This window comes from Crocodylus siamensis, chromosome 15 (assembly GCF_052110815.1).
Source record: "Crocodylus siamensis isolate JL-2025a chromosome 15, ASM5211081v1, whole genome shotgun sequence".
Lineage (NCBI taxonomy): Eukaryota > Metazoa > Chordata > Crocodylia > Crocodylidae > Crocodylus > Crocodylus siamensis.
Window position 1 is genome coordinate 52,302,775 of NC_143409.1, and position 13,907 is coordinate 52,316,681.

At 50.2% G+C, this 13,907-nt stretch overlaps 1 protein-coding gene and 1 non-coding gene across 2 annotated transcripts; one reads left to right on the forward strand and one right to left on the reverse strand.

Moving 5' to 3' along the window:
- Window positions 1–279: 279 nt before the first annotated feature.
- Window positions 280–361, reverse strand: TRNAL-AAG (transfer RNA leucine (anticodon AAG)). The gene has a single exon. It is a non-coding gene; the product is annotated as a tRNA-Leu (tRNA).
- An 8,315-nt stretch (window positions 362–8,676) lies between these two features.
- On the forward strand, window positions 8,677–11,040 carry LOC149852818 (testis-expressed protein 50-like). The gene is made up of 2 exons (XM_090029936.1): window positions 8,677–9,251; window positions 10,768–11,040. The coding sequence occupies exons 1-2, from the start codon at window positions 8,910–8,912 to the stop codon at window positions 11,038–11,040; spliced, it is 615 nt and encodes a 204-aa protein (XP_089886062.1). The 5' UTR covers window positions 8,677–8,909.
- Window positions 11,041–13,907: the final 2,867 nt, after the last annotated feature.

A 13,907-nucleotide genomic window follows, 5' to 3' on the forward strand; every position in this document is an offset into this window, starting at 1 on the left:
TGCAACCGCACACTTCTGGCGGCACCACGTGACCAGTGCAACCTCTGGGCAGCCCTCACGTAGCTGCTCCTCCCGTTGCCTCCTGAACTCAGCGCGCCGGAGACAGCCCGTGCGCCTGCCGCTCAGCGCCGGTGCATTTGCTCTTCCTGCCACAGAAGAGAGACAAGACGGTCGCCATGGTCCTTTCCTGCGCCCCAACTAATGGCCAAAGCGCCGCTCATTTGAGCAGAGACTTGCACGCGTAGCGCCCTGACCACCAGGGAAGGGTAAAAGACGGACTGGCAGTGGTGGGATTCGAACCCACGCCCCCGAAGAGACTGGAGCCTTAATCCAGCGCCTTAGACCGCTCGGCCACACTACCTGCACAAGATGCCACTGGTGAGACCACCCACCCCCTGAAACAGCACATGTTCCCCTCGCCCCCCGTGCTGCCACCTCACTCCCTCCCACTGCAGGTCTGGCATGGTGACCCCTCGTATCCCACCCGCATTCCCCGGCCACATCGGGAAACTCGGATGCATGTGGTTCCTCCACCTTTGCGCCCTTCTCAGGGCCCTCGGCTTAAAAGCATGGGGCAGCCCAGGGCCCAGTTCCTCACCCCACAAAGGTGCCCTGAGCTGCCAGAGACGATTGCATTCAATGCCATGACCTACACACCTATGGCCATAAAAAATCCCAACATTTCCTGCATTTTCCCTTGCTGCAACCCTGGAGGTAGAGGGGGCGGGAGGCAGCGTGTAACCTCAGTCCCCCAGTGACACAGAGACATGAGCTGGGGTGGCCCAAGAAGGGTTTATAGCTATAATCAAGGCCCAAACTCCAGGTCCTTATTCAGGCCCATATACTTAGTTAGCACAGTGGCAGGAGCGCTGTCTGTTGGCAGCCTCGTACAGCTAAACTGCATTTTGGGCTGGGCAAGTCTCTGGTCACAGACACCCAGGAACGTCCCCCGGTGGCACACAGGTGTGTTCTTGGGTGGTCCAAGATGGGTTTGTGTCTCCAAATCCAGCCCAAATTCCAGCTCCTTATTCGGGTCCAGATACTTTAGCACAGTATCTGGGGGGTGATGTCAGTTGGCAACCTGGCACGGCTAAACCGTGTTTTGGGCTGGGCAAGTCTCTGGTCACAGATGTCCAAGAGAGTCTCCTGGTGGCGCAGGGATGTGCTCTGGAGTGGCTCAAGACGCATTTCTGGGTATAATCCCAGCCCCAAATCCAGTTCCTTATTCGGGTCCACGTACTCAGCACAGCAGCTCGGGTGCTGGCTGCTGTTCAGCCTGGCACAGCCAAACCGCGCTTTGGGCCAGACAAGCCCCTGGTCAGAAATGTCCAGGACAGTCTCTCAGGCCCACAGAATCATGTTCTGTGGTGGCTAGGAAGTATTTCCAGCTACGATCCCATCCCAATATCCACTTCCTTATCCAGGTCCAGATACTTAGCACAGTGGCAAGGGTGGCAGCAGTTGGCAGCCTGGTGCGGCCGACCTGTGCTTCGGGCCAGGCAAGACTGGTGAGATGCATCCGGTAAAGTCCTCCAGTGGTGCAGAGATATTTTGATGGGTGGTCCAAGCAGAATTTCTAGCCATAATCCCAGCCCGAAAGCCAGTCCCAGATTCAAACGATTATACGTACTGTAGCGGCATGGGAGCTGTTAGCTGGAAGCCTGGCATGGCCAAACCCGCTTTATGCCGAGCGGGACTGTGGTCAGGGGTCTTTGGGACAGTCCCCTAGGGCAATCAACAGGAAATCTGACCTTTATTTAGGGCTCTGTACTTGATGAGGGATATTATTTTGCATGTTAATTAATACATATGGATAGCTAATGAAATTCCCTCTCTTTATTCATTAATAACAAGTTTTCACTGGGTGTAGATTCGCTTTGTAAAAGGAACCGGGAATAAGGAACTGGGAACAAGCAACCAACTTCAGCCTCGTGTCCCCAAGTGCCACTGTAGGAGTCTGGCTGCCTTTCCCGCTTGCGAAGTGAATATCAGCTCAGGTGACTCTTAGTTCATTCTGAGCAGTTTAGAGCCTAGTTTCGCAACCTGTGGTACCTAGGCCTGGGGGCAGGCGAGGCACAGGCAGCGGGTACACGGGCACGGAAATCCCCGCAACAAGGGGGTGCCGCCACTCCCCCTGCTGCCGCCGGGTTCACGGCCGGCCGCGCCCCCCACCCCCATGCCGGCCACAGGCTGCTGCAGGAGCGGGAAGGTGGGCACAGAGATATCTGTGCACTCCCTGCTGGCAGGCAGGTCATTTTTCTTCCTTTTTCATCCTGCCTGGGCTTGGGGTGGTGGGGTCAGACCGAGACCCCCACAGTGCAGGAGGGAAAACGGAGGCGCAGGGTGCTGCCCCGCTGCCTCCTGCACTGTGGGGACCCGGTCTGCCCGCGGCCCAGTTCACGGCGGGTGGGAGGGCTGGCGGTGGCACTGGGCTCTTCCCAGGGGCTCGGGGCAAGCTGCAGCAACGGGATGGGGGCTGCTGCCTGCCCCTAAGCACCACCGCCACCAAAAGCAGGGAAAAGCCCTGTGCCACCGCCAGCTCCTGCCTGTAGCCAGCCTGGGCTCTGGGCAGCTGCAGCAGGCAGCGGGCAGGCAGCAAACCACTGCACCGGGCTGTGCAGCTCTGGCATCAGCTCCGTGCTGGCAGCGACTGCACGTGCGCCTCAGAGCAGAGAGCAGGGATAAACCATGGGTGTGGGTCCGAAGAGAGAAGGAGCAGCATGCCTGAAAATCATGCAATCGGTTGCAATTTCCCGGAATGAAAACTGCTTCCAGGAAGTCTTTTGAAGACTAAAGCATAAGGTGTGAAACAATTTGTGCTTTTATTGTGCAAAATCCTGTTTCTAACATCTGATAGAGTCTAAGAGGGGACAGGACCCCCCCACCCCCGGCTCTCTGCTCTGAGGCGCACGCGCTTTCGCTGCCCGCAAGAAGATGACTGGACACCAGGACCCAGTGCAGCTGTTTGCAGCCTGCCCGCTGCCTGCAGGGGCTCACGGTGGCAAGGGCTTTTCCCCACTTTGGAACTATAATGCACCATAAGAAGAGGGAGGAGTGGTAAGGACACCTCCAGGGCAGAAATTATTAGGTAAGGGGCATGTGTGGGGGGCAGACTGAGGCCAGATTGAGGCCATGCGGTGAGGGCGTGGGGGAGTGGGGCTGGAGCAGAGGTAGGTGATGCCCAGCCAGGGCAGGGCATGGGAAGTGGGCCATGCCCTGCACCGTTTCATTAATGGGGATGTGGAATGAACGCAGGCAGGTCCTCAGCCTCGCCAGGTGTACGACTTACATCTGGCCAATGCACATTTCTGACACAAGCTGACAGGGGCAGTCTCTTACTAAGGACCAGTTACACTGCTGTCTCAGGTTTGCATATCTCCACTGCCTCACAGCATAAATACACCTGACTCCCAAGGGCTAACTCCCTTCTCCCCTTCCCGGCACCCAGGGGAGCCCATTCTCCGCTCAGCATCAGGCTCACACTGGTCCTGCCCCAGCTCTGGACCTATGCCAAGTAGGATGCAAGGGTGCAAGAGACGCAGAGAGATGGAGCTCCCCTGCGGTGGCTGCACCTTGGCAGCAATAGGGTGGGGGCCACTTCCCTGAGGTTGCCTTCAGGTCCCTGGCACTCTTACCCTGCATGGGGGCTAGGAGCACTTTGCAAACTCAGCACCAGGTCATGTAGGATCCTCAGCTCTGTGGAGCCACCCATGTCAGCCAGAGTTTCAGGGGCATTGCTGCTGCAGACTTCCCTCCATGCACCTCCTGCCTTGCCCTGGGTGTGCAAGGCTGCCTCCCTGTCTGTCTCCTCACTGCTACATGTTACGAATTACGCTTGTAAGCCACATGCAGTTCGCTCTAGGCTGGGGCAATGATCACGCAGAGCAAGTATCTAAAGTCGGATACAGAATCTTTATTCGCTGCAGCGAGGTGCCTCCGGAGAGGGACATCGCTTACTAGCTATAATACTGTTTTATACTTTGTTGGTACGTCAGTATTAGTTCGTGATTAGCTCATGTTCCTAAGAAGAGGCAATCATTTACTAACTAAACTGCTACTCTATTTAATCAAGTGGCACTATGCGCGTGAACACCGAAGTTTAACCCTTGTGACTGTATGCTCCACATATTTTTGTCAAGATGTATCTTATCTTACAAAAACAATTCTTGCACTGTTTTTAAGGTTCCTCTGTTGACGAGGTTCTTCTGTTGACCGGATTCAGCTAGTTGCATATCTTATTAGTAACCCTTTACACAGCACTTCTCTTTTCACTCGTTTAGCACGTGCTGTGTCCGCTTCTATGTATTGAGGTTAAAGGTAAATTAAATGGCCTTAGTTCTTTATTGCAAAATCCACACACAACATACATTAAGGTCACCCCATAAAGCTGGGTTCCCTGCCCCCAAACCCAGCACACACACAGGTCAGGGGGGCTATGTGTATCACTTCTGGGGGCTTCGCAGCAGGGATGAGCTCACCTGCGCTAACATGCATGTTAAACAGTGTAATGTGAACGGAGGGAAAGAAAACTATGGCAAGGGACAGGGCCAAGGGAAGGAAGGGACAGAAGCGACAGGGAAGGAACACAGGCAATGTCTACATGTGCATTTACACCAGCTAAAACTTACTGTGCAGTAAGTTACTATGCGGTAAGCAGGAATAGGCCAGCATCTGCACAAGCAGGCATTAAAGCGCATTAACGTTGCGTGTGGGCTGAGTTGGGACTAGAGTTAGTTCCACGTCAGTCCACGCACACTGTGATGCTGCGCAGTAAGGCATCTACACATGCGTTAACTATTCCGGTGTAACTTTAATACCTGCGTGATGCATGCTAATGATATGCGCAGGGTGGGTGGTACTGCTATACTGTGCAGTCAATTCACTTACTGTGCAGTAAAAACGCACTGGTAAAAAGCTTTAAAGTATTCACTTGTTAAAAGCTACATTGCCCACTCCTGCCCTCCAGTATTATAAAGCAGTAGGTATTTCATGTTTCACATTTCACTCATTTCTCACATTTCTCATGACACATTTCACATTATACATTTTTATTTAAAAAGCCACCGACTTTATTTCATATAAATTACTAATACCCCAGTCAAACAATCACTAACACGTGTGCTTGATAATATAGGACACTCATCACAGTCGTGAAATGTAGTCGGAATTACAGATATAACGTGCACCCCGAAGAAAAAAATATATTTTAAAAGTGCCGAGTGTAATGCAGTTTGCAACTGGCAAAAACCAAACTCAGCTTTCATGAAAAATGCCCCAGGTCTCTGCGTTCCTTCACTCCTTTGAAACTTTTGTATCTTTTGTAACTTTTCAAAATGTTAACTGAAATTATTTTATTTTTTTTACTGGCCAAAAGTCTGACTTTCACTGAACCGACAGGTTTAACAAGGTCGGTGACAACGTTCTCCAAAAAAAGGACTGAAACAAGGCCCATCTTGGGTGTACGAAAATCAGAAAGTCAACAACTTTCAGTGAAACAAGGCTTCGCTGGATTTAAATAAATAAAGCAGTTGACCAACTCTGACCAGTTCCAGATGAACATTTTGAAAATCATTTGAATGACATGGGGGCCTGAATCCCATTTCCGATTGAACTCTGCTGTCTGTGGAAGAATTGCTCAATCATGTTCAGGCCCCTTTCTACCTTTGACTCTGTCCAGTCCTTAAAGCAGATGCAGATGTTTCCCTGAGACGCCCCCACGCAAGGAGCCTCCGCTGCTGGTAGAAGGGCCCTGCGCCAGCACAGGGGCAGTGCAGATCTGTCCTCTCCGTGGGCCGTAAGGAGGCTAGCGCTAGGTATAGGTGCCCAGGCCCAACAGGAATCAGAACAAATCCCCTGGAGAACAACACCTGGTCCCCCTGTATCTAGACCAGTCTGAAAGTACCTCTTTCAAGCCCATGAACCCACGTCCAGTCTGACTGCGCGAGCTGCTGGCTCAGGGGACAGGCGCCAGCATTTGCTTCTGCAGTCCGCTCGCTGCTGGGCCAAGGCATAGGTGGGAAGCGCAACAAACCACCACACAAGTCGGTGTCACAAAAGCAGGAGCGAGAACTCCTGACATGCCAACTGTGAAACGGCTGGGAGGAAGCATGGTCTCCAGAGGCAGGCCGTGGGGCCGGGCGGGGCCAGGGAAGGGTGCTCACGGGCTCTGCCAGGAGCTGCCGGACCAGGAGCGCTGTGCGCCGCTGCTCCGCCCCCACCCGCCTTCTTGTGCAGCGCGGCCCTGGCCCTCAGACGCCGGCCGGCAGCCCTTCCCCGGGCCCGTGCCGCAGAGGAGCCGCGCAGCCCACATTCTCCAATTAGCAGGGGCTGGAGATAAGCACAAAGCTACCCCAAATGGACTGGGCATTGAGTCCATATACAATGCAGTTCCTTAGGGCTGTGTGTTGGGACCAGTGCTGTTTAACATTTGTAAATGATCTGGAAAAATGGGATGAGTAGTGAGATGGCCAAAATTTACCAAACACTTCTTCAAAGTGGTAAAGTCAAGGTGCGCTGTGAGGAACTCCAGAATGGTCTGACACAGTTGTGCAAGTGGGAAGCTAAATGGCAGATGAAATTAAGTGTAGATAAGTATAAGGTGATGCACCTGGGCAAAAGTAACCCAACCTATAGCTACATTCATATATGCCTCCTGCCCCCCAAGGCTGGGAGGGCACAGCGACCACCCACAGGCTGCCCCCCAAGTAGCGGTGGCGGGGGCTGAGAGGCATTCTGTAGAAGAGAAGGAAATCTCCTTGAGACTGAGAGAGCCCCACAAAACCAACTGCTTTAAGCAGATTGCACATCCAACCAAACCATCCAGGTCTGCTCCCTGAGACACCTGACTGTCTAAAACCCCCATATATCAAAGAGGGGGAACAGCACTGGCCTTCTAGAAGAGAAGCTGGCCTCTCTTGTAAGGAATCAATAACAAGGCACATTGATTAGGAGTTAACTTGTATGAGTTAATTACAGAGGTAGGTATGGATTAGTGACCAGAGCACAGGACTGGACACTAGGAACTCCCAAGAGCTCACCCAGACTCCAGCATTAACTCCTTCTGCGCTCTTGGATGTATAAGAACATGGCACAAGTCTCTTCAGGGCACATAAACACAGAGACACTGGAGAGAAATGGGAGGTGCAGAGCTCTTTTGCAGGATGCATGCAATATAAAAGCTGTAATGTGGCTCATGGATCATTGTCTCCATTGTCTCACAGGAATTATGCAATGCAAGTCCTAATTCCTAAACGCCTTTCTGAACATATGGCACTTTCTCCCTAAGGATATCAAGCATTATTGTTAATATGGGGATCAGCTCCCCATAAAAACCATTGCAGAGTCTCTTTCTGTTCTGGTGCAGGAGCCTTTGGAAAAGATGATGGCACTAGGACCCATACACCAACTCAGAGTCAAGGAAGTAGGTCTAAGCTGTGCGGAGTGAGAATGGTCCTCGCTGTACAAGCTCCGCACCATAACTTGTCTTCCTTGTTCAGCCTTCCCTGCACCTTCTCTGGATGAGACTGTTGCCTGAATATGGCTGAGGAATATCTACAGGGCCTATTTAGCTTCTACAAAAAGGACACAGAAGACAAGGTTCACATAATGGGAAAGTATTTACAGAACTAATCAAAGGTCTCCAGAGACAGACTACAATACAAGAAGAATCTGGCTTGGGTACCATGGGGAAAAAGAGCTGCTGGAAAGGCCACATAAGTAGCAACTATTTGTCTTTATAAATATTAATGAATTAAACCTTGCTGTTTTCCTAAAAGGGAGATATCTATGTCAGCCCATTTTGGAGTTAGAGATATTATGAGCATCATAGTTCCATTGATGTCAATGCTAGATTACATCAGCTAAGGATTAGACCCCTGAGAGATTAAGTGTCTGGTCCGAAGTCATCCAGAGCACCACAATCTAACCATTTCCTAAACACCTGTATGCCATGCTGCAGATGTGTTCAGACGATATCCCCATTAGACCGTACAGCTTCCTCTTACAAGTATCATATCTTTAAAATGTATACACCAGATCCTGTGCAATGGTGAATGCCCCTAAATCTTGCTGGCTTTATGGGAAGTTGCCAGAACTCTACTTTCTCTCAAGATCACTGTGGTTCACTTTCATAGGGTGCAAATCTAAGGCATCAGTCAGTCATCGGCAGACCTAGAGTAAGAAAGCAACTCATAAAGAGCAGAGAACAGACCACAGCAAAAAGCAAGCGACTGAAAAACAGGATAGATCCCATTACTCACAGCAGACAAACAGTATTAACACAAGAAACTGGCTTCAGTAGGTCTGCTCATGTGAACAAAGGGTTCAAAGTCAAGCTCTCAACGAGACCAGGTTGCCAGCTTCTCTGATTTCCTAAGTGGAATTGCTGGTCCCACTCACTCCCCAGTACGAAGGTAGTAGTGTAATGGACCAGCCAGGCCATTGTTTTAATACTGGACTCTTTTCAACTCGATAGCCCCATTCATCTGAGTTTTTCAAAGCACCACACGCAAAGGGTTGGTGTCATCCCTGCTTTGGAGACTGGCAAACTGAGGTACAGAGAAGTTAAACCAATGGCAAGAGTCAGCATTAGAAAACAGTCTTTGTAACTCCCCGTGCCCCATTCTAATCACTAGACCACATTAGGTTGTTGTACCTTTAACTCCTTACCTTGTTCACTGAACAGAGATTTGCATTCCTTATGACATCATAGTACCTATCTGAAAAAAATCCACAGCAGGTGAGATCACCAGCTTACAGCTAGTTTGGCTTCAGTGACTAAATGATAGAAGGAAATACACTCCAGGCAATACAGTGAGCTCTCAAGGCCACTTGCTGCTGGACCTCTGGCTACATTTGGTTCATGGTGGCAACCAATTCACAGGAGTCTTTTCTGCTAAAAAAACAAGACAATGTTTATTCAAAGTTTCTTCCTGGGTGTTTCTCTCTGGGCTGTCTTCTTGTTCCAAAATGGCCTTTGCGTTTGTGGTCGCCCAAGCTGGAGGAGAGTTGGCATGGATATTCTTCCAGAAGATCTGAAAGAAATGGAGCTTGAAACACAGCTTATGTCTACTTGCCTGCCCTACCCTTTGGACCAATTATCTCTCTACTTTACCAACCTGGAAATAACCAAAGGATGGCTGGGTATCCTGTGTATTAGTGTCAAAGTTGTTGTCTCTCTCCTCTGCTCTTTATCTGTACACTATCTTTGGATCAAATGGAAGATGCATCAAAGAAGTGCTGTGAATCCTCAAGTGAGTAATGTCCATTACCAAACTCAAAAGGTCCTAGCTCAGCAGAAACCAACTATTTTGCCTGGAAGGCTGGAGAGGCAGTGCCCATTTGGGAATTCAGAAGCAGTGGAGGGTGGCAGTATTGCCACTGCTCCCCTGCTGCCAAGTTCCCCAACCATGGGGTGTCCCATGAGCCAGATGCCATGGTTCTGTGGACCACATCTGGCCCATGGGCCACAGGTTGAGCATGCCTGTCCCAGGTAGATTACAGCAGCGGTGCTCAATCTTTTGGTCCAATGAGTAAATGAGTGGGGTGGGGCCAATCCATGGGACAGATTAAGCCCTACGCACCAGAATCAGACACTGGGACCTGGCACTGTTCCTCCCATCTCCATGCATTGGGTCTGGGCACCAACCCCTCCACCTCCACATGCTGGGATTAGCGCCTGGCAGCCTTGCACCACCCACTCTGCCCCAGCATGCTTGATTTGAGCCTCAGGGGCCTGGAGTTGCATCCTCTGTCCCATAAACCAGGATTTGGCCCTAGGAGCCAAGCACCACCCCCTCCTGTCCCTACACCCTGGGGTTGTGTCCCAGAATCCTGGAACTACCCCCTTCCAGCCCTCCGTACCAGGATTGGGTCTCAAGGCCCTGGCACTGCCCCTTGCATGCTAGTTCTGGGCTGTGGCGCTCAACTGTGTCCCCGCCCAGCCCTTAGCACTGGGATGGGTCACTTGATCCAGAGCTCTGGCCCTGGGGCTCCCCGTTGGTCTGGACATTTGGCAGCATGATAGCAATGCCACTGCCCACCCTCCACTGCCAAAATTTCCAGATCTGTAGGAAGCCCCATAGGCTGGATTACATGGCACTGCAGCATTGATCTGGCCCATAAGCCAAAGGGTGACCACCCCTGGATTAAAGCATAGCACTGGAGATTCTTTAGGATTAAGAGTTATGACCTACATTCCTAAATCCATATTTGGACATTCAAATAAACAGTCTAGATGTCAAAAATGAAGAGATTCAAGCTCTCCCACTGACTCTTCCTCACTCGCCATGGAAAAGCCACTGTAAGCCCATACATATCCTGGGAGCTGCTACCATGAAGTTCTCCTTTTAGCTCCTGAATGTTAGAGACTGGTTTAAACCCTAGAATGGGCAATGGGGAAGTGTTCAAGCACTTGACCTGCAAATGTAAAACTGGTGGGAGTTTCCAGTTGAAGAGAGGGGTAAAAAAAAAAAAAACAGAAAAGGAGATTTTCTTTACAAGAAACTGCACAGAACAAATCTGTGGCAGTGGAAATAAGAGAGTCTAGGCCAGGGCCTGAGGCTGGCATAAACCAAATTAGCTCCACTGAAGTCAATGAGTCAGATCTTTGTGTAAATCATTGTAAATGTCAATGGAGCTGATTTACACTAGTTGAAGGTTTGGTCCACTGACACTTGAGTTTTTAAATAAAAAGAAATCTGGCCTGGTAGTTTGTGACTCTTGAAGAAAAGAATTACATTCCCCATGTCATGAGCTCTGTCTTTCCAGGTAGTAAGTCAGACCTCCCCAGTTTCGGTTGCAACAGAAGTCTATGGTCAGCACACCTCCGATGTGGACAAAATGCTGTCGAGACTGGTGGCAAATACATCCATGATGCTGATATACCTGAAGCACTACTGCTACCATGAAAGGAAAGAAGTCCCACCATGGCAATTAAATAAAATGAGAAAGGTGGAAGAAACTGAATATGATGAAGGCATCTTCCCTGCTTGTCCATACAAGCACTGCTCCAGTGTGGACACTGTGATGCAGGAAGTGTAAATGGAAAAAGGGCCACTCCTTCTCTAAAAAAAAAAGCATATGTTTATGCTCCGATAGTTGTTCTCCAAATTCTTTACATGGATGTTGTTAAGAAAGTCAGTGGGGGCACTAAATAGAAATCAATAGCTGTGTGTTTGACATTAGATCATTAGTTGATCAGTTCATCTAACGATGACAATTGCGAAGTTGAATTCTGTCATTGACAGAATAGAGTGGGAGGAGGGAAGTAAAGTGGTCCAATTGAAAACAAATGTTTGAACAGTCTGGTGAGGGTGTTTTGAATTTCAAAGATAAATGAAATAACACTATCCTTGGCAGAAGAAAGCCACCATTTCCCCCTACACTTTAGCTATACTGAGCCACGCTAACAATATGAAGCAGCTCAGGAGCTGGTCTATCCAATTAGCTGCAGCTCCCCTGGCAAAAAGGCAAGTGCCAGTATAGCACAGAGCTGGAGCTCTTGCTCCTGAACACTTTCCAAGCGGCCAAGCACAGGGGGCATGGTGGGAGAACTATGGTGGGGCTACAGTGAACCTTGGCTGCAAGAACAGGCCCTCAGGGCAGCAACTGTCAGGTGTAACAGAGCAGTTCTTAGGCTCTGCTAAGTTGCCCCAGAGACCAAACAGGTCCACTGGTGAATTGTGTAGGTGAATTGCCTAGGAGCCACACCAGTAGGAATCAGCTGCACCCCTTCTATCTGATCACTGGCAGGATCAGGAAATCTAAGCCAGATTTGTCCTCTTCCCTAGGAGTTTCCTTACAGTCTGGTTAACTAGCTACCCATGGCCCATCCACAGTGTCACAGATGAACACCTGGTCTCAGTAGCTGAAGGGGCTGATGACCTGAACAGCACAACACTCAGAATTCATGGGGCCAGATCTTCAGCTGGTGTAAATCCGCCTTACATCATCGATTCAAGTGGAGCTTGGATGACTTCCACCGGCTTAAGATGCATGTCCCCTTGGTGTCACCACACGGGGTCCTGCAGGATGGCCGTGATCTCCAAGGCCCCCTTCCCATGCTATGCTGGCCCAAAGGGCACCCTCGATTCTCACCCTCCACGTCTTTGATGGTAAATCTATTAGGGAGGCTGCCTTGATGACTTCTTGGACACGGTTTTGCTGGACCCTTTGTGGGTCCCATGCTGCAATGGGTGTTTTGGGGCACCCTAGACTTATGCGTGGCTTCAACCACCCCTTTACCACGCCCCAAACCTCGCAGATGGAACTGACATTTGGTCTAGGCCTTATTATAAGTTTGGGACCCTGGCCCTCCTCGGGCTCTCCGCAGCCTTGTAAAGTGCTGCACCCTCTCTGGCACTCAGGCTGATACACCCCCAAATGCTGCACCCTCTCTGGCGCTCAGGTCCCCACGCTGCCGTGGGTCCCCTTTGAGGCCTCCTCCATCCCCTAATGGCCTCACCCAAGCCACCGGCGTTATACAGCAAACAAAAACACAAGCCCCTGGGCTATAACATAAATTCCAGCTGCCCGGCTATAACCTCATTCAGGCTGCACCGGGGTGCTCCATCCCTCCCCAGGCTCAGGGCTATACCTGCAGTCAGGCCTCTTTCCTTTGCTTGCTCTGGGAGAGCTCCTTCCCCTTTAGCTGCTGGCAGGGAACTGCTGTCCTGGCCTCAGCCCTGGGGTGGAAGAAAAGTCATCAAAAAATGCACAGAATTTCTTTTCCTTGGGGTGTATTCTCATAATACTTCAGCAGCTTCCTTCCTTACAGGATCCCTGAGTGATACATAGACAGCACACCTAAAATACAGAGCTGTTTGGATGAGAAGCCTGCATTTCTATGTATCACTCAGGGATGCTATAGAGAAGGAAGTTGCTGTAGTATTATGAGAGAATACACCCCAAGGAAAAGAAATTCTATGTGTTTTGTGACTTTTTGACTTTTCTTCCACATCTCACCCAGGTTACTCTCCTTCACTGTACTGCTGCATGGGGACAACTAGAAACTTTGAAAATTCTGGTAGAACTGGGAGCTGATATTGTAGCAACCACTTTCCAAGGTGAAAAGGCCTGAGATAGTGCCTGCTGCTATGGCCAGGCTGAGTGAGTGGACTTCCTGGACTGGTCAGGTGAGAGAGAAACTCCTGAGATGCACATCTGTACAGATGAGGTTTGGATCAGCAAAGGGACATGCATGTTAAGCTGGTGGAAGTAATCCAAGCTGCACTTGAATCATTGAAGTAAGGAGGATTTACACCAGCTAAGGATCTAGCCCTAGGAATTTCAAATGTTGTGCTGTTCAGATCATTAGGCCCTTCAGCTAGTGAGGCCAGATGTTCATCTGTGGCACTGTGGGTGGACAATGGGTAGCTAGTTGACTGGATTGTGTAAACCTTAAGGAAACTCTTCATGTATTGGAAAAATCAGGAAATTTCCTGGTCTTGCCAGTGATCAGAGAGAAGGAGTGAAGTGGATTCTCACTGGTGTGGCTCCTAGACGCATGGGCTGGTCATGTACCTGTTTGGTCCCTGGGGCAACTTACCACAGTCTAAGAACTGCTGTGTTACACCTGACAGCTGTTGCCCTGAGGGTCTGTTCTGGGAGCTAAGGTCACTGTAGTCCTACATTGCCCCCTTTCCTCTGGCCACTTGGAACATGCTCTGGAGCAAGAAAAAGGTACTACATCAGCTCTGTGCTACACTGGCACTTGCCTTTTGCCAGGGGAGCCACAGGTAACTGAATACACCAGCCACTGAGCTGCATCACATCAGTAGTGTGGCTTAGTACAGTTGGAGTGTAGGGGAAAATGGGGACCTTTCCTGCCAAAAACAGTATTATTTGATGCTCCAAATTCAAGCCACCCTTACCAGGGTTTTCAAATATTTGTTTTTAATTAGGCTATT